We start from the raw sequence: 17,864 nt of genomic DNA on the forward strand, positions 1-17,864 counted from the left end.
TCCCTCCCCCACCTCTTCCCTGTTTCTCCTGCCCTGTTTTGCTCTTGTTTTTCTTTCTTCTTCTTATTCCCTCCATTAATTCTCAGGAAGTACATCCTGCCCTGGCCAGTTTGTTCAGTGGTTAGAATGTCAACCTGAGGACCAATGGGTCTGGATTCAATTCCTGGTCAAGGGCAATGTACCTTGGTGTTGTAGGCTTGATCTGAGGCTCCAGTCAGGGTGTGGGGTGTGTGCAAGAGGCAATCAGTCGATGCCCTCCCCCCGCCCCCCCCATATCTCATATTGATGTTTTTCTCTCTCCCCCTCTCTCATGCCCTCCACTTTCTCTAAAAAAAAGTCAGTGGAAAAAATATTCTCAGGTGAAAATTTAAAAAAGTAAGAAAAAGAAAATACAACCTTAAGTTACCCAAATTCTTACCCTAGAACATGAATTAGCTTGCTAAGTATATAAAACGTAAAAGGTGACTAGGCATCTGGTCCCGTCAGCAGTTCCAAATCCTCATCTGAGTTACCTTCATCTGGCCCGAGTGTGACAGCATCTTCCATTTGGTTCTAATCTAGTCTCTTAATTTTTCTATACCAGCTGCCAAGCCAGGTGATCCTCCTGCTCCAGTAATTCCTTATGTAGGTAGTTCATTCTTTATCACTAGTTACTATATAAGTTTGAGTAATTTGTTTTATTTCTCTCTGAATGAAGCAGTTCTGAATACCCTCATCTTGCCACCTTAGCACATTTACAACAAAATCTAAAAGACTTTGAGTTACAGAACTAAAACTAATATACATTGTTAAAGATCTTGATTGTCTTTCTATTTTACATCTTCACCTTAGAGTGCTTTTCTAGAATATCCTTAGTGCATTTGGCATCGGTCCTTTCCCACTCTGCCTTCCATCCGGGAATGTGTATTCCTGAAGAGACTTCTCATCCATGAGCACTACATGCATCCTCAGCACTGAAACTTCTGCAGCTGTGCAAGTCAAGATGCACACAGATTTTATCCAAACGCCAAACTAAAAAGATGTCTTTTCTTTTGGTGGTTATTTTCTTGTTTGATAAAAGTCTTAAACTGTGCAGTCTTATGATACTACTTGAGGCCTAATGCACGAAAATTCGTGAAGAGTAGGCCTTCCTTTCCCCAGCTGCTGGCATTGGCTTCCCTCCAGCACCTGGGGCCTGGGCTTTCCTCCTCCAGCCACCAGCGGGCACCCAGGACCCAGGTTGGTTTCACTCCAGCCCTGGCTTTGTCAGGAAGAACACCCAAATGACATCTGGAAGATGTCCAGTCTAATTAACATATTACCCTTTTATTCTATCTAATAAATAGGGATGTGCTAATTGACCACTACACCCTCACAAAGATAGTGGCGCCCACAGCCAGTAAGAAGGGAATATGCTAATTGACTATCACACCCTCAAAGATAGCAGTGCCCAGTCCCTTCAGCCCCACTGGGGCAGCAGGCACGTGGTACAGCCAGGCCTGCCCCGCATCTGCCTCAGTAGTCCCCAAGTCCCCCCAGCCCCCCAGCTCCCCAGGGCTGACCCAAGGTGCAGGCAAGCCTCGGATGGCGGCTTCCCAGCCATCCTGGGCTGCCCGAGGCTCAGGTAACCAGGGTTGGCTGAGGCTTGCGCTGCTGGCAGTGGCAGCAGCAGAGATGTGATGGGGACATCACCTTCCCCTGATCACCAGGTCGCCTCCCATCCCTGAGGGCTCCCAGACTGTGAGAGGGGACAGGTTAGGCTGAGGGACCCCCCCCCCCCCCTCCAGTGCATGGATTTTCATATAGATAACTAGAGGCCTGGTGCACGAAATTCGTGCATGAGGGGGGAGGTGTCCCTCAGCCCAGCCTGCACCCAATCCAGTCGGACATCCCTCTAACAATCCAGGACTGCTGGCTCCCAACTGTTTGCCTGCCTGCCTTCCTAATTGCCCCTAACCACTTCTGCCTGCCAGCCTGATCACCCCCTAACCACTCCCCTGCCAGCCTGATTGATGCCTAACTGCTCCTCTGTCAGCCTGCTTGCCCTTAGCTGCCCTTCCCTGCAGGCCTTGTCACCCCTAACTGCACTCCCCTTCAGGCCTGGTCACCCCTAACTGCCCTCCCTTGCAGGCCTGGTCCCTCCCAACTGCCCTCCTCTGCTGACCATCTTATGCTGGCCATCTTGTGTCCACATGGGGGCAGGATCTTTGACCACATGGGGGCAGCCATCTTGATCTTGTGTGTTGGAGTGATGGTCAATCTGCATATTACTCTTTTATTAGATAGGATAGAGGCCTGGTGCATGGGTGGAGGCCAGCTGGTTTGCACTGAAAGGTGTCCTGGGTCAGAGTAGTGTTCCCTTGGGGCGTGGGGCAGCCTGGGCGGAGGGGCCTGTGGTGGTTTGCAGTCCGGCCATGCCTCCCAGTAACCCAAGCAGAGGCCCTGGTATCTGGGATTTATTTATCTTCTATAATTGAAACTTTGTATCCTTAAGCTGAGACCAATGCAGTCTGCAAAAGCTTGGTTTCCTTAATCACCTGGGGCAACCCTAGCCTCCTGCTCTCTCCAGCTCTGTGGCTGCTGCCATTTTTGTTGGGAGTTATTTACCTTCTATAATTGAAACTTTGTTCCCTTGAGTGGAGGCCTGGGCCCACCAGGGTGTGTGGAAAGCTTGGCTTCCTCCATCGCCAGAGAAACTCAAGCCTCCCTCCTGCTCGCTCCATGGCTGCAGCCATCTTGATTGATATTAATTTGCATACTTGCTCCTGACTGGCTTGTGGGCGTGGTTTTGGTTGTAATGGAGTGGTGGTTAATTTGCATCTTGCTCTTTTATTAGATAGGATAATTCTCTACATAGTCCAGCACCATGCAATTGTTGCAATATGCAGAGTCTCAAAAATATCTAAGCTGGCTTGTTGTTTTTTTAAACAACTGGAGGATTTTTTCCTCCAAACCTTGGTCTTTTTGCTTTAAGCTCTGGTCATGGTTCCCAAACAATAAAAAAACTATACTGTCCGATATTTCTCAAAGGGGTTACAGTCTAGCTAAGCACGGTAGAAACAGGTGAAAAGGAAAATAACTGTATCAGACACTATCACCTGATGTCACAGGCAGGAATGGTACAGACAGTAAAACCTAAATTCCTAGTAAACAAAGTTGGTACTGTGTAAACTTGAGAGCAGATATAATTGCTTTTTTCTGTGACAAAAAAAAAAAAATGTCTGACCACCTTTCTGGCATCTTCTAAGAAATGCACACTTACGGCTTCTATCTCCTCTCTATTTATCTCAGAGGCACATCCCATGTTACCACCCTCCTTTTTTTGCACAATGTCATGTTCCAACATTATTTCTCATGACCATCTTAAGGTGTTCTTTTTTAAAAGTATATTTTTTATTGATTTCAGAGAGGAAGGGAGAGGGAGAGAGAGAGAGAAACATCAATGATGAGAGAGAATCATTGATTGGCTGCCTCCTGCACACCCCCTACTGGGGATTGAGCCCGCAACCCAGGCATGTGCCCTTGGCCAGAATCGAACCCAGTACCCTTCAATCCCCAGGCCAATGCTCTAGCCACTGAACCAAACCAGCTAGGGCTTAAGGTGTTCTTGAGGGTATTTCTCAGTTCTCCGGTGGACAATCAGGACAGCTGGCTGCTGGGGCACAAAAGCACTGGGATCAAAGCAGAGTCATATTCTCAGGGGACTTCTGCTTTCTAGTCTCTAGAGGACAGTTTGTGTTGACTTAGGCTCTGGAAGTCAGAGCAGTTTTTCCCTGTGTTCAGTGTTGTCTTCCCAAGTCTTACCTTTCCCTGCCACCTCATCTCCAGTGCCACTCTCCTCCCACATGGCTGAAAGAATTTAAGCATGTGACTCATATATTGGCAAAATGAATCATATATCCCAACTCTATTAGAGAGGCACAAATCTAAAACTTGGAACTGTTCCAGTTCCCTGGGCTTCCTTTGGAGCAGGCCTGCATGCATGGCTGTGTTCTTTAAGATTGAAGTTCTTACTTCAGGGCATAGCTACCACTCTTAGATCATCATCTGCCCTTTGGGCTTCTGAAAGAGTAAGCCTCTCCCCTGAAAGATCTGAGTTCTTTCTACCCTTGCCCTCTCCTGCCTCCTTCCACCACTTCTGTTGAAACTGCTATTTCAGAGACATATTTCTAACCTATCCAGCCTTCTCTGCCTCTCTATATGCCATTTTATTCCTACTTCCTCCTTTTATCCCTTGCCCTATGGCCCAAAGGAAGTTGGTTTTCTAATCCTTTACTGTGCCCTGATCCCAAGCTTTTTTTTTTTTTTTTTTTTAAATATATTTTATTGATTTTGTACAGAGAGGAAGGGAGAGAGATAGTTAGAAACATCAATGAGAGAGAGTCATCGATAAGCTGCCTCTTGCACACCCCCTACTGGAGATACGCCCGCAACCAAGGTACATGCCCTTGACGGGAATCGAACCCGGGACCTTTCAGTCCCTAAGCCGACGCTCTATCCATTGAGCCAAACGGGTTTCTGCTGATCCCAAGCTTTTGTCCCACCTCCCATCCTCTGGAAAACAAGGATCTAAAAATGGGCTTCAGCCGAAACTGGTTTGGCTCAGTGGATAGAGCATCAGTCTGCAGACTGAAAGGTCCCAGGTTCGATTCCAGTCAAGGGCATGTACCTTGGTTGTGGGCACATCCCCGGGGGCGGGGGGAGGGGGTGTGCAGGAGGCAGCTGATCGATGTTTCTCTCTCGTCGATGTTTCTAACTCTCTATCCCTCTCCCTTCCTCTCTGTAAAAAATGAATAAAATATATTTTAAAAATAAATAAAAATGGGCTTCTACCCCACCCACCCATTACCCCACTGGAAATCCCATTCATGAAGTTATAGAGCACATTTGCATATGATCAGTAATCATTGTGTCTTATACCACATTGAAAGTATATAATTTTGTACAGTTGCACCCTAATACGAGTTTTGCTGTCTTATTTGGAGATTGACCCTGAAGTCTAGCTTATGGGTAAGCTTATGTTCCAGTTTTGACCATTCAAGACTAGACTTAAGCATGATGTGCACTAAATAGCACATTTTAAATATGTTTTATGGAACCATTTTGCTAGACTATGTAAATGAATCAGCCAAGCTGTTGGGAAGCTCATCAGAGATCAAGTGTGAACTGTCTGGAACTATTGTGTCTGACTCGAGGGACTGTCTGTTTTCACTCTGAGTGACAGCACGATGTGCTGCAGTTCTTGTTCAGGCCTCTCTGTGTTCACTGGTTCAGGATTGGCTATGTTTTATGTGGCTAAAACTTGGTAAACAGTACACTTTATAGTAAAACTAGAGGCCCAGTGCACAACATTCGTGCACTGGGGATGTTGGGGGTGGGGTGTCCCTCAGTCCAGCCTGCACCCTCTCACAGTCCAGGACCCCTCAGGGGATGTTGGACTGCTGGCTTAGGCCCGCTGGGGAGCAGGCCTAAGCCGGCAGTCAGATATCCCGTGAGGAGTCCTTAGCACTGCTGCCAAGGTGGGAGAGGCTCCTGCCAATACCACTGCACTCGCCAGCCTTGAGCCCTGCTTCTGGCTGAGTGGCTCTGCCCCCTGGTGGTGAGTGCTCATCATAGCCACCAGCCATTCCACCATTAAGTTGATTTTCATATTAGGGTTTTATTATATAGGACTAGAGGCCTGGTGCATGAGATTTGTGCACTTGCGGGGGGGGGGGGGGGGGCCTCCTTCAGCCCGGCCTGCACCCTCTCACAGTCCAGAAGCCCTCGGAGAATATCTGACTGACAGCTAGCACTGCCCCAGAGGTGGGAGAGGCTCGCGCCACCGCCACTGCACTCGCCAGCCATGAGCCTGGCTCAGAGCTTCTGGCTGAGTGGCACTCCCTCTGTGGGAGCACCAGGGGGCAGCTCCTGAATTGAGCGTCTGCCCCCAGTGGTCAGTGCATGTCATAGTTACCAGTCGTTCTGCCATTTGGTTGATTTGCATATTAGCTTTTTATTATATAGGATAATCATTCGGAAAGATGTCTGATCAGTGTTCATTAATTACATCTGCTTTCTTTTCATTTCAGATTTGTCCTATATGTGCAGCATTACCTGGAGGCGATCCTAATCATGTCACGGACGACTTTGCAGCTCATCTGACACTTGAACACAGAGCCCCTAGAGATTTAATATCCTTTGTTTTATTTGGGGTTTGTTTGTTGTTAATCTTCACCTGAGGATATTTTTTCCATTGCTTTTCAGAGAGTGGAGGGCGGGGGGACAGAGAGAGAAAGAAAACCATCCATGTGAGAGACACACATCTATGGGCTGCCTCCCGCATGCACTCTGACCAGAAGTGAACCTGCAACCCAGGTGTGTGCCATTGACCAGTAATCAAACGTGCCCCCCTTTGGTGCACGACCAACACACTATCCAGTGAGCAACACTGACCAGGGCTCATTTTGATTGTTTTTAAGAACAGTATTCTCATCGAGAAAAACTAACCTTCAATTTATTTTATGTAGTTTATTAGGTGTTTTCCTAAAAGTCATTCAGTGTTGAAATACAGTTTCTTATTTCTTTTTATTTGCTTTTACATGAATCATACTCATTAAGTGAAAGTTGTTAGTTTATTTCAAACAGATATTTAAGACAGTGTTTTCATATAAAAGAGGAAAATGCTAATTCAAATTAAAATCTGTTTGCTGTTGCCGCCTCCTACGGTAGGTGGGATGGTGGGCAGACGTGCCCTTTGGAGTCCCCTTCCCCTGGGAAAGCCGTCTCCTGTGCAGACTGTAGGGGAGCACACGGCTGGTCCAGCTCTGAACTCCCTTCCCAGACCATCTCAGCTCTCCCTCCAAGCCCAGCCCAAGGCAGGTGCTAGTAGTTCCCTGTGACCTCCCTGAGGTTGACCAGCCCACCAGTGATTGATTTTGTAGACTCCGTGCTCGGGTTTCAGGTTATGAATTGTTTTTCTAAAACTATCGCCAATTAATTTAGAGTTCAGTTTGTATGTAAAGGTGTCAGTGTTCATTCCATTTTGAAGTGATTCGAGCACTAATCACAAGACTTTATTCTTATAAGGTCTTTATTTTTTTTAATATTTTTAAAAATAATTTCAGAGAAGAAGGGAGTGAGAGAGAGAGAAACATCAATGATGAGAGGGATTCATTGATTTGGTGCCTTCATCATGCCCCCTACTGGTGATCGAGCCCCCAACCCGAGCATGTGCCCTTAACCAGAATCAAACCTGGGACCCTTCAGTCCACAGGCTGACACTCTTATCCACTGAGCCAAACCGGCTAGGGCTAAAGTTTTTATTCTTATTATTTTGAATGCCTCTTGGCAATCATAATTTAACCATGGATCTATTGAAAAAGAAACAGGTTTCCTGGTTTTCTTTTTCCCATGCCTTGCTCACAGTTCCTAACTTTCTAACTGGAAACATAGCCCTTTAGATTTATGGGGAGATACGGGGAAGCCGATGGAAAGTAAAGATATGGACGCAGCCTGAGATATTAGCACGTCAGCCTGAGCTGAGCAGTACTCGGTGAACAGAGGAAATGCTTTTTCTCCTAAGAGCAGGGACCCTGAAGGCAACATGAAAAGAGCAGTGATTTCCTTTTTTAAGAGCATAAGAAAACCCAAATGGGCCCCAAGTACTTAAGCCTTTGAGTCACTTGCATTTTGTGTAGAAGAATCCTATAATAGTACACAGAGTGACTGTCCTTGGTCCATGCTCACTCCATCTCCATGAAGAAGCTAGGCAAGGAATTTAAAACCACGCTGTTATCCTGAACTTTCCTGCAAGTTCAAGGGTGTCTAGTGAAGTTGGTGTCCATTCACTAGAATGTCCCACATCATTTATATCTTTTTCTGTGAGATTTTTATAAGAGTCTCTGGTTACCAAGAGAAGATTAAATTATGTAAAATGGAAGAGTAGCAGAAGGCATTTGTTACATTTTAGATTCCAAATGAGCATTATAATGAAGTTCTAGAAACAAAATGCTGGCAGCGCAGGGATCCTGGAAGCATTCTGGTGTTTCAGAGGCTTCGGGTGCTACCTGGTGACTGTGACATGAGGAGTGGCTTCTCACTGAGCCTCCTAAGCTCCTTTTTTTTTTTTTTTTTTTTAGCAGCAGCAGCAGAACTGAAGAACTTAACAACAATGCTTTAAAATTAGTAACCCAGAGGACTCTCGCTCCTCAATGTAAATTATTCACACTATTCCTTTCTCATTACAGACCATGAGATTTGGTTAGCTTATATATTAACATGGATCTAAAAACTGATGTTTATTAGTTGTGGTCACTTCATTGAGAACATATAAGAAATTCAGCACTGAGAGCGTGGTTAGGGAATGTCTCAGCTGGGGCATCTGAACGGCAGTGCCTTTCCTTCTGTCTGCAGCGTTACTCTGGTAGCCGGAGCCAGGAAGAAAAAGGAGAAGCTTTTCCCTTTGAAAACACACACACACACATACACACACTCACATTATACACACTATACACACACACATTATACACACTATACACACACACTCACATTGCTTTGTATTTGAGTGGGTTTTTTGGGGTTTTTTTTTTTTAGCGTTAATAGCCCTTATATAGTAACAGATGAAGTGGTGATATTTTGTACTCTAAATTGAAATGCTTACAATTTTGGAAATCTCCATTTATCTAGCAAGGGCTCAGGTGATTTTTTTTTTCTTTTCTGTCCGTAAAATACTTGGTTTTCCCCCTTAACTTCGGAGTTATGATGAATCGAGTGGTGTTCGACACGTACGTAGAATGTTTCACCCTGGCCGGGGACTGGGAGGTCCTCGTGCTCGTAGATCAAACATGCACTTTACTAGCAGTTCTACTGGTGGACTTTCTTCTTCTCAGAGTTCATATTCTCCAAGCAATAGGGAAGCCATGGATCCTATAGCTGGTAAGTTAGCTTGACATTAATAAACGGAATGGCCGGGAAAGGGGCTCCCTTTAAGTGTTTTGGTGGGATTTGTGGTTCTAATCTCTCAATACGCTCATAATTCCTTCACAAAATTCCCCAAGTTTTTATAATTACAAAAGTATTTTTAAAATAGCATAATGTTCATATTATTCTTACATTTTTTAAAGTAGATAGAGGCATAAAAGATAGTAAGACATAGCTCTATGTTCTGTTTGTGGCCTTCATTGAAACACAAGAAAATCATAAGAGTGTTCAGTTAAAAGACCACTAGGTTCAACCTCCACAAATACACAGATAAGAAAACTAATTGACAAGATAAAGAATTCAGCTCTTCTCATACAAGAAAGCAAAGTAGGAATTTCTCTGTTCTTGCTTTGTTTTGGGAGCTATGTTGGTACCAAACATACCAAAAAGTACATGTTTTTTAATAATTTGGGAAAGTCTTACTAAAAGAACATTTGAACATGGAGCTTATAGCAAGTTGCAGGGTTTAGTGCATGGGCAACCTAGAAGCCAGCCACAGAACACAGGAGTTGAGAGTCAAAATAAAATGTCAGAAATCACTGTAAGTAATGGGAGGAAATTAAATTGGGTGGATGTGCACACAATAGAGTATACAGACATTGAATTATGTTGTACACCTGGAATTTATATCATGTTTTTAACTAACGTTACTTCAGTAAATTTAAATTAAGTGTATCCTAAAATTGACAGGCACAGACAGGCAGTGAGACTGGGAGGCCTGGAGCAGGTCGGAGTGTGCACACAGTGCCTGGGAGCCATGGTGTGGCTCGCAGAGCATGCTAACACGACAGGCGTAAATCTGTGACGGAAACTAGGACCCATTTTACTCATAACTGTCCTTCAAAATGTGAGATATGCATGTAAAGTCTTCATTCCAGATGTGCTTTGGGCATTGGATGTGCAATACATTCAATAAACTGAGTTTTGGATTTTAAGAAATGCTTATTTATCCAAAGGGAATCCAGTATTGACTTGCTATCTTTGGTAGCGAGGTTCTAAACTAAAACAAAATAGTTTCTCAGCTGAGTTTTAATGATGGAGAACATTTGCTAGCCTGGGAATGTCTACAAGACAATTGTCAACTCCAGGTGACCCTCCGGGTGGAGAAGGCATGACTGCACCTTTTGATGACGGTTCAGGGACAGAGGTCACCTGACTCTTAATGAGGGCGGATCAGAATAGACCACGGAGGCTGCACAGTCAGGGGCCTACCAGCCTTACTGTGCATCTCCAGGGGTGCTTGGCCTTCTCATGTGACGGTGCCAGCGAAGGCCGAGGCAAGTGGGCAAGGTCTCTTGGATTTCATTTTGATCATTCATTCATTCAATCACTGAGTAAATGTTTGAGTGCCTACTATGTATCCGGCACGATTGTAAGAATTCATGCAGAGGGTTTATATTTTGGTTGGATTAGAGGATAAACCACTTTAAAAAGTAGAGAAAGTATAACTAAATTAGCTCATTAAGCAAATAACTTCAACAATCTGTTATGTTTTGCCTAAAACAAAAATAATTGTATGTGGGTTAATATTCATATGTGCATTCCCCACACATAACACCTTCTGCCTCCAAGAGGTATTCTAAAAAGTGTTGAGTTACAAACTGAAACTAAATGTTGCCATGGGTACCTGCCTGTGGGCCCTCCGTTTTAACGTTCCTCGGGTAGAAGAGTGCACCATTTTGTTTTCTGCAATATTTAAGTAGACATTAACCATCTTCATTTCCATTGGCAGAGCTTTTATCTCAGTTATCAGGAGTGAGACGTTCTGCAGGAGGACAGCTTAATTCTTCTGGCCCTTCCGCTTCTCAGTTACAACAACTGCAGATGCAGCTGCAGCTAGAACGGCAGCACGCCCAGGCGGCAAGGCAGCAACTGGAGACCGCACGCAATGCAAGCCGGCGCACTAACACAAGCAGCGTCACCACTACAATCACACAGTCCACAGCAACGCCCAACCCAGCTAACACGGAAAGCAGTCAGCAGACTCTCCAGAATTCCCAGTTTCTTTTAACAAGGTAGCTCATTTATTAACATTCTTTCAGAAGCAGCGTTTCATTAGCTCTACTCAGTCTGAAATGATCTTTTCTCTTTTGTGCTTATGTATGTTCTTGAACATCTGTCTTTGATCAAAACATTAAAGCCCATGGGTCTCTGATCAGAATTGCACGTTCAGTCTAGTCAGTGTGGCTCAGTGGTTGAGCCTCAACCTATGAATCAAGAGGTCACAGTTCTATTCCTGGTCAGGGTGCATGCCCAGATTGCCGGCTTTATCTCCATTCAGGAAATAGTCGATCAATGATTCTTATCATTGATGTTTCTATCTCTTTCTCTCTCCCTCTTTGAAATCAATAAAAAAATATTTTTAAAAACACACACAAAACTGCACATTTAATATTTCCCTAAGAATTTCTTTTCCCAGGTTGCCCATAAAACTTAAACACCATATCATTACATATAATATATGGGGTGGATTAGGTACATTTGTTATAATTAATTTCTTTTTATTACCATTTTCAGTCTGCTATGAAAAAGATACAAGAGATACAAAATATTAAAAGATACATTTCATAACATGATTTTCTCATGTGACTTTGTAAAGAAGTGGTATTTAAATTCTTATGGTCAGCACACACAAAAGTACTAAAAAAAGGTTTATCACAGTGTAAAAAAAATATTCAGTATACACAGTAAGTGGCTCTACTGAATGGAGTAGAATTTGTATTTGCTTCTAAAAACTACCATTAGCAACTGAATATGTCTCTGTGCCCAAAACCTCACAGGCATTTGCTGTGACTTTTAAGCATATAAAGGAGTTTATAAAGAGCAATGACGAGTAGACTTTGGCCCAACAGAGAGTGAATCTGGACTAGGGCTTCTAATGGAACAGAGAGGAAAATAAAGTAAAACTAAAATAAAGAAGAAAACTACAGTAGCCCTTGCCAGTTTGGCTCAGTGGATAGAGCATCGGACTAAAGGATCTCAGGTTCAGTTCTGGTCAAGGGCACATGCTCAGGTTGCAGGCTCAATCTCCAGTAGGGGGCGTGCAGGAGGCAGTATATCAGTAATTCTCTGATCATTGATGTTTCTATCTTTCCCTCTCCTTTCCTCTCTGAAATTGATGAAAAAATTAAAAAAAAAAAAAAAAATACTGTAATCCATCAGTTGTCTCTAAAATGCAATGTGTGTGACAGATATTAGAATGAAATATTATTTCTATGTAAATGTTTTTTATTTCATACTTTTACATATTCCTGGCACATTTGCCGAATTGTACTAGTAAATAATGTACTATGGATGCAGAATAGAAAGTGTTTGTGGACCCTGACTAGAACCCCAGTTTGGCACTTACTAGTTTGGACATTAGGCAAGTCACTAACTTCTCCAAACTCAGTGTTATCATTAATATTCTATGAGTTTTGAGAGAATTGTTTTAGGATGAATTGAAATACTGATATGTATAGGGTCTGGCTTGGTAAAGACCCAATTAATGGGGCCCATTTTTATCATTTGTTATGAATCTAAGAAGTAAGTTTCAAGTGGGGATTTACCTTTAGATTGTGAGAAAATGTTGCTTCACCATAAATCACAGAGCCACAGAGAGCTCCAGCCCACTGCCATGTACCTCACCTGTAGGGATTGACCAGCTTCAAACCTCTAAGTTGCCAGATGTAGGTTCCTACCTCAGAAAGGAGACCTGCCAATGCGTGTGTCCTCTGAGAGCCCACTGGCCTGTGGGTGGAATGAATGTCTTGCCAGTGCCCTTTAGAAAAGACATCTTTCCACCCTTTGTTTGCTTTTTCATTGTTTTATTAGCCCCAGACTCAGTGGCTTGATGTGAGATTTTTCTCTGCCGTTTTTCTACACTAGACATCCAGCTCCCAGGGAATGCTGTGGTGACTGGGTGCTTTCCCTCCATTCTTGAAGGCCCCCTGCTGTCATCTGATGCTGTACTTTGCATAGCACCTTGCCGTTTGTAGATCATTTCTCACATCTTTCATTGTATCATTTGTTCCTGAATCACTATTTACCTAAGGCAGTAGTTCCCCAAAAATACTCCCTGAAACTTTATATATTCTAAGGAATATATGTAGTTAATTATGTTCATTTTTTCCCCTAATGAATAAGTTTGGGCAAAACTGAGTAACAGAAATAATTTATTTACTGTTGGGCTTCCCAGAACTTCAAGTAGTGTATGAACATGCACTGTGTTGTCAAGGCCAGGAGAGCGGCTGCAGTGTCTGCAGGCAAAAACTGGGCTCTGCTCACACAGCCTCTTCAGTATGTGTGAGCTCAGCCTGACCTCTGGTCCCTTTGGCCAGGGACTTCTGTTCCTGTTGCCCTGAAACTGATGGTGAGAACAGTTTTTTTGGGATTCAAAATGGTTGACCTTTTAGACAGGCGGGGATACTCACCACTATACTAACGAGGACGAGCCATTGGTTGACCTTTTAGAAATGATTAAGGGCCTGTGTCAGGTTTCAGTCTTGGAGGTGGAGCCAGCTGGTTTGGTACTTCTCCATCCCAGGTGCAGTCTGGCCCACCAGAAACCTAGCCCTCTTTTTAGTTATTTCCTAGAAAAACAAAACAGTAAGATTGGAATTGCATGCTCTCCAAAGGATTGGAGCCTCTGCTTTCTATTCTAGTTTTTCTGCTTACTATATAGTTACTCCTCTATACATACTTTATTTTTCTACCATGGCTTTGACTTAGACTTAGGGTTGTTCTCCCCACCCCCACTCCCAACTCCCCTTTTCTGGAGGCCTTTTTCCAAAATGAAGGGTGTGGAATGTACTTCAATTCTTAATACTTTTATAGTTTTTGATTGAGAATATGTAGCCTATTGCTCAGTCTTCTATTCCATTTGATACTTATGATATTCTTTTTTTTTATGTTTTTATTGATTTTTAGAGGGGAGGAAGGGAGAAGGAGAGAGAGACATCAGTCGGCTGCCTCCTGCACGCCTCCCATGGGGGATCAAGCCCGCCACATGGCCAGGACTCATGACGGTCTTCTTTGTTTTTACCATAAATGTCCTCAGTCATTTTCTTTCAATGTCCATTTAGTGGCTTTTTATGTAATTACTTTCCACATCCTTTTGCTTTCTTTAAGTTCTGAAATTCAGATATTTTCCTTTGTTCTCTGTGCCATAGATATGATCATTCAATGGTGGTGAACTTGGCAGCTATGAGGTTTTGAGCGTCTCTTAACCTCTTCTTCAGTTTCCTCTTCCTTTAAAATGTTGATAACAACTGGAATAAACTCATAGGAGTTAAAGGAGATACTACATACAAAACGCACTTAACACCGAGCCTGGCCTCTAGGAAGTGCCCAGTGTGTGTCCCTCGTTGTTACTGTGGGAAGCCCTGTCCTGTGCCTCTCGGCCCCGGTGGGACAGCAGAGGGCAGGGCCGCCATAGCGGAGCGGGAGCAGCCCCTGTGCCGCCGGCGCGCCCAGCTCTCGGGCAGCTCTGCCCTGCGTGCCTGCTGCACCTCCGGTCACTTCGCCTCTTCTCCCTGGATGGTTACTTCTGACTCCCGGCTAGTTCTCCTTCCTTTCTTCCCTTTCTTTCCTTTCTCTACTTTCTTTCTTTGCTTCCTTTCTCTACTAAAAATGTAGAGAAATAAAATCAGTGCTGAAATTAAGCAGAAATTTGCTTAAGTTACTTAAGAGGTTAGTTACAAAAATTCAGCTCTTAACATGTATCCTATCTCCAGGCAGATAAGCATTATGGGCTGTTAAACCTCAGGTCAGCCCTGCTTCCTAGGTCCTCGGTAGGAGGAGTGGGAGGTGGGGTGGGGGTAGATGGTTCTTGTCCTTTTGGGCTTCTGTGTATATCTTCATCTCAGGAAGCATTACATGGAATCAGAGAGAAGTCTAGGGAACTTGTAGGAAATTTTTCATTCAAATACTCTAATCACTGCAGCTTTTGTTTTTTTGTGGCCAGGGTTGCTATACCAGTATTTCCCATTGTTACTACCCATGGGTGAAATCCTGGTTAAGGAAATCACTGCTTCCTCAGGCATCGGATCTATTAGAAAGTTTGTTTTGCTCAGAACAATTTTCACTGCAGTTTTCTCTGAAGGAAGGGTGAGAAATCTAAATGTACTTGTCTTACTGAATCTAATTAAAGCATAGATTGCACCTCAGGCAACAGGATTGCTACAAATGTGTGGAATTTCAACAAAATTACGGTAATAAATTAGAGCAAAATGTTCCAACAGTGTGCCTCAGGTTCTGACTTTTGCCACCGGGAAAGCCTGCAGTGCAGGACATTGCAGAAGTTGGCCATGTCTCTGTCCGTTGATATTTGTCCAATAAGATCTTTTCTTTTTGACTTGCACAGGTTGAATGATCCTAAAATGTCTGAAGCAGAGCGCCAGTCCATGGAGAGTGAGCGCGCAGACCGCAGCCTGTTTGTCCAGGAGCTCCTTCTGTCCACCTTGGTGCGCGAGGAGAGCTCCTCCTCGGACGAGGATGACCGGGGGGAGATGGCCGATTTTGGTGCTATGGGCTGTGTAGATATTATGCCTTTAGATGTTGCTTTAGAAAACCTAAATTTAAAAGAGAGTAATAAAGGAAATGAGCCTCCACCACCTCCTCTTTGATGACATCCCAATTCGCAGACAATGTCCTCTGTGCTGTATTTGCCAATGAAAGTGGACAACAACTATCTTGGGTTTGTTTGGTGATTGTAATTTCAGGTCTGTCACTCTTGTTACATTGTGTACATTCAAAGGAAGAGAGAAAATATATATGATAATCATTTCCACTTAACTAATTTTTACTTCTAGCAGGTAAATGTAGGTAGCAGTGCAGGGGCGACCTCTGCTTCCTGTACCTTGACATGCAAAAGGCTCTCCTAATACTCCACATTCAAACTGAAGAGGAAAATTGAAATCTCTAATGAAGCTGCTGTGTGTATTTATGAATATTAATGAATAAAAACTGCTTGGATGGTTTACCTTAACTACTGCATGAGGTTTTTTGCAGCGTGCATGAGTTTTAGTGCCCTTGTTATTTAAAATATTAAATACAAGGAGTAAAACTTAAAAATAAAAGCCCAAAGCTTTCCCAAACATTATTCAGTGGTTACCAGGCAAAGAGTTACATGATGAAGTAGCTTTTGAATAATGTCTGCCTGAATCACCTTTCTTTGTGTGCCTCCTACGCATAAAGCCAGCTCTGCAGTGGAACCTGGGAGTTGTAGCGGGTGTCGGCTCCGCCTGTGTGACTGTCCTAGCGCCCTGTTCGTTCCCTTTCCCGCGTGGAGCTCAGCCTGTCTCTGTAACGCATCTAGAGAAGACACACCAGTAAAGCCACTGTCGGGATCTGCTGCAGGGCACTCGTGTGCCCTAAAACAAATCTGCTCATGTTTGTTCCAAGTTTTTACTTTTTGTGGTTGTTTAAAGTTTTTTCCAATTGTTAAATATGTTTTATTCAGGTATAGATGAATTTCATTTGTTCGCTGTTCAACAAAATTAACCTGAATTATGTCGTCTTTGTTTTTGAAAATCTCACATTCTCAATCATATCTGCGTTGTTTATGTATGTGCTTCATAGTTGCTGAGACAGATCAGTATCAGGGGAGCTTGGAGGATTTGCCTTTCCGGGTTTTGTCGATATAACAACCAAATTCTTAATGCTAACTTCAGCACCTTTTATTTATTGGGTTTTTCAGGCATAAAAAGTAAAGCCTTTTAATTGAATCATGCCACCTATATGCCTATATTATTGATCCTATGTGTAAAAAAAAAAAAAAATGTACAGCTTTTTTGGGGTTTGGAGGGGCCGGGATATTTTTTTATTTTCTGTTGCAGTTTTTGTGCATAGACTTTCACAATAGCTCCAAGGCAGGGACAGCGGGTTTGGGGTTTGGGGGGCAGTTTTTGGAATGTAAATGTAGGACTTTTAAAAAAAGGTGCGCACAGCTTCTGATAAATTTATAACCTAATCATGTGTTGTTCCAGTTCTCATCTCCGAACCCTTCTCTCAATCTCCTCTCCCTAGTCCTCTTCCTTCCTGTGTATTTCTCTGTGTCTGCAACACAACGAGCATACAGACTTGAACACCCCCTGGTGTTCTTCCGAGAACTGTGAAGTCCATGTCCATCCAGATGTAACCAAATAAGAAGTCACCCCACCTGTCTAGAAAACTGTCGCTCTCCTCCGCAACCTCAGACTCCAACCGTTTCCAAATATAACAGCTTTGTTTCCTTGAGTTTCTGTGACGGAGATGTTTTAAAGGAGAACTTTACAGCAGGCTTCCGGTTATCCCAGAAGTCCAGTCCAGTAGCGATTTTCTTTTTCTCGGTTGCTGAAACGTTTCCAAACCCAGTTTTCAAGCTGTGGTCTTTTCAAACCCATCTTCTGCACATAAGTCACACATTTCAATAAAGCATTTTCAAGACTGTTGACCACTTGAATTTCTTTGCTGTTGGTGAACTAGCCTAACTAACCATTACTCAGAGATTTTATATCTCAAACCCAGTATTTTTTTTTTTTCCTTTTTATGCTAAACTGAGAGGTCCTGGTTTTGTGTGAATGCATTACTTTGTATGTGAGGCATAGAAATTGCCAATTATATGCTTTCCCTTTTCTGCACAAATTCTGGGGAAATGTAAGATCCTTCCTTTTTTAACATGGTTTGAGGAGACAACTGTAAGTTTGTGTAGGGCAGCTTAATGTAGGTGGTGAATTGAACACTTAAGAAGACTTAAGATTCCATCTCATGTAGAATACTGTATATTAATTATTTTTTACCAGCTATTTTACAAATACCTCACCTCATCCTGTATGTAATCAATAATGATGTATTATCTTAGGGTAGAAAGACACAGACTATCAATATAAAAATATATTTTAAGTCCTTCAAATTCTTGTGTCCTTTTTCTTTAGTTTCTGAATTAACATATTTTTGGAATAACT

The 17,864-nt window shown here is 43.2% G+C and overlaps 1 protein-coding gene across 2 annotated transcripts in view; it reads left to right on the forward strand.

The window, feature by feature from the left end:
- KCMF1 (potassium channel modulatory factor 1) overlaps nt 1-17,351 on the forward strand; it is a 60,834-nt gene extending 43,483 nt beyond the window's left edge. For both annotated transcript variants that reach the window (XM_084900266.1, XM_084900267.1), the window contains exons 4-7: nt 6,051-6,152; nt 8,721-8,895; nt 10,673-10,955; nt 15,284-17,351. In XM_084900266.1, the coding sequence (XP_084756392.1) occupies nt 6,051-6,152; nt 8,721-8,895; nt 10,673-10,955; nt 15,284-15,545 (822 nt within the window). In that variant the 3' untranslated portion in view covers nt 15,546-17,351. The remainder of the gene's footprint in view (nt 1-6,050; nt 6,153-8,720; nt 8,896-10,672; nt 10,956-15,283) is intronic.
- Nucleotides 17,352-17,864: the final 513 nt, after the last annotated feature.

The sequence above is a fragment of the Pipistrellus hanaki genome (assembly GCF_964339955.1).
Source record: "Pipistrellus hanaki genome assembly, chromosome: 12".
In the NCBI taxonomy this organism is placed as follows: Eukaryota; Metazoa; Chordata; class Mammalia; order Chiroptera; family Vespertilionidae; genus Pipistrellus; species Pipistrellus hanaki.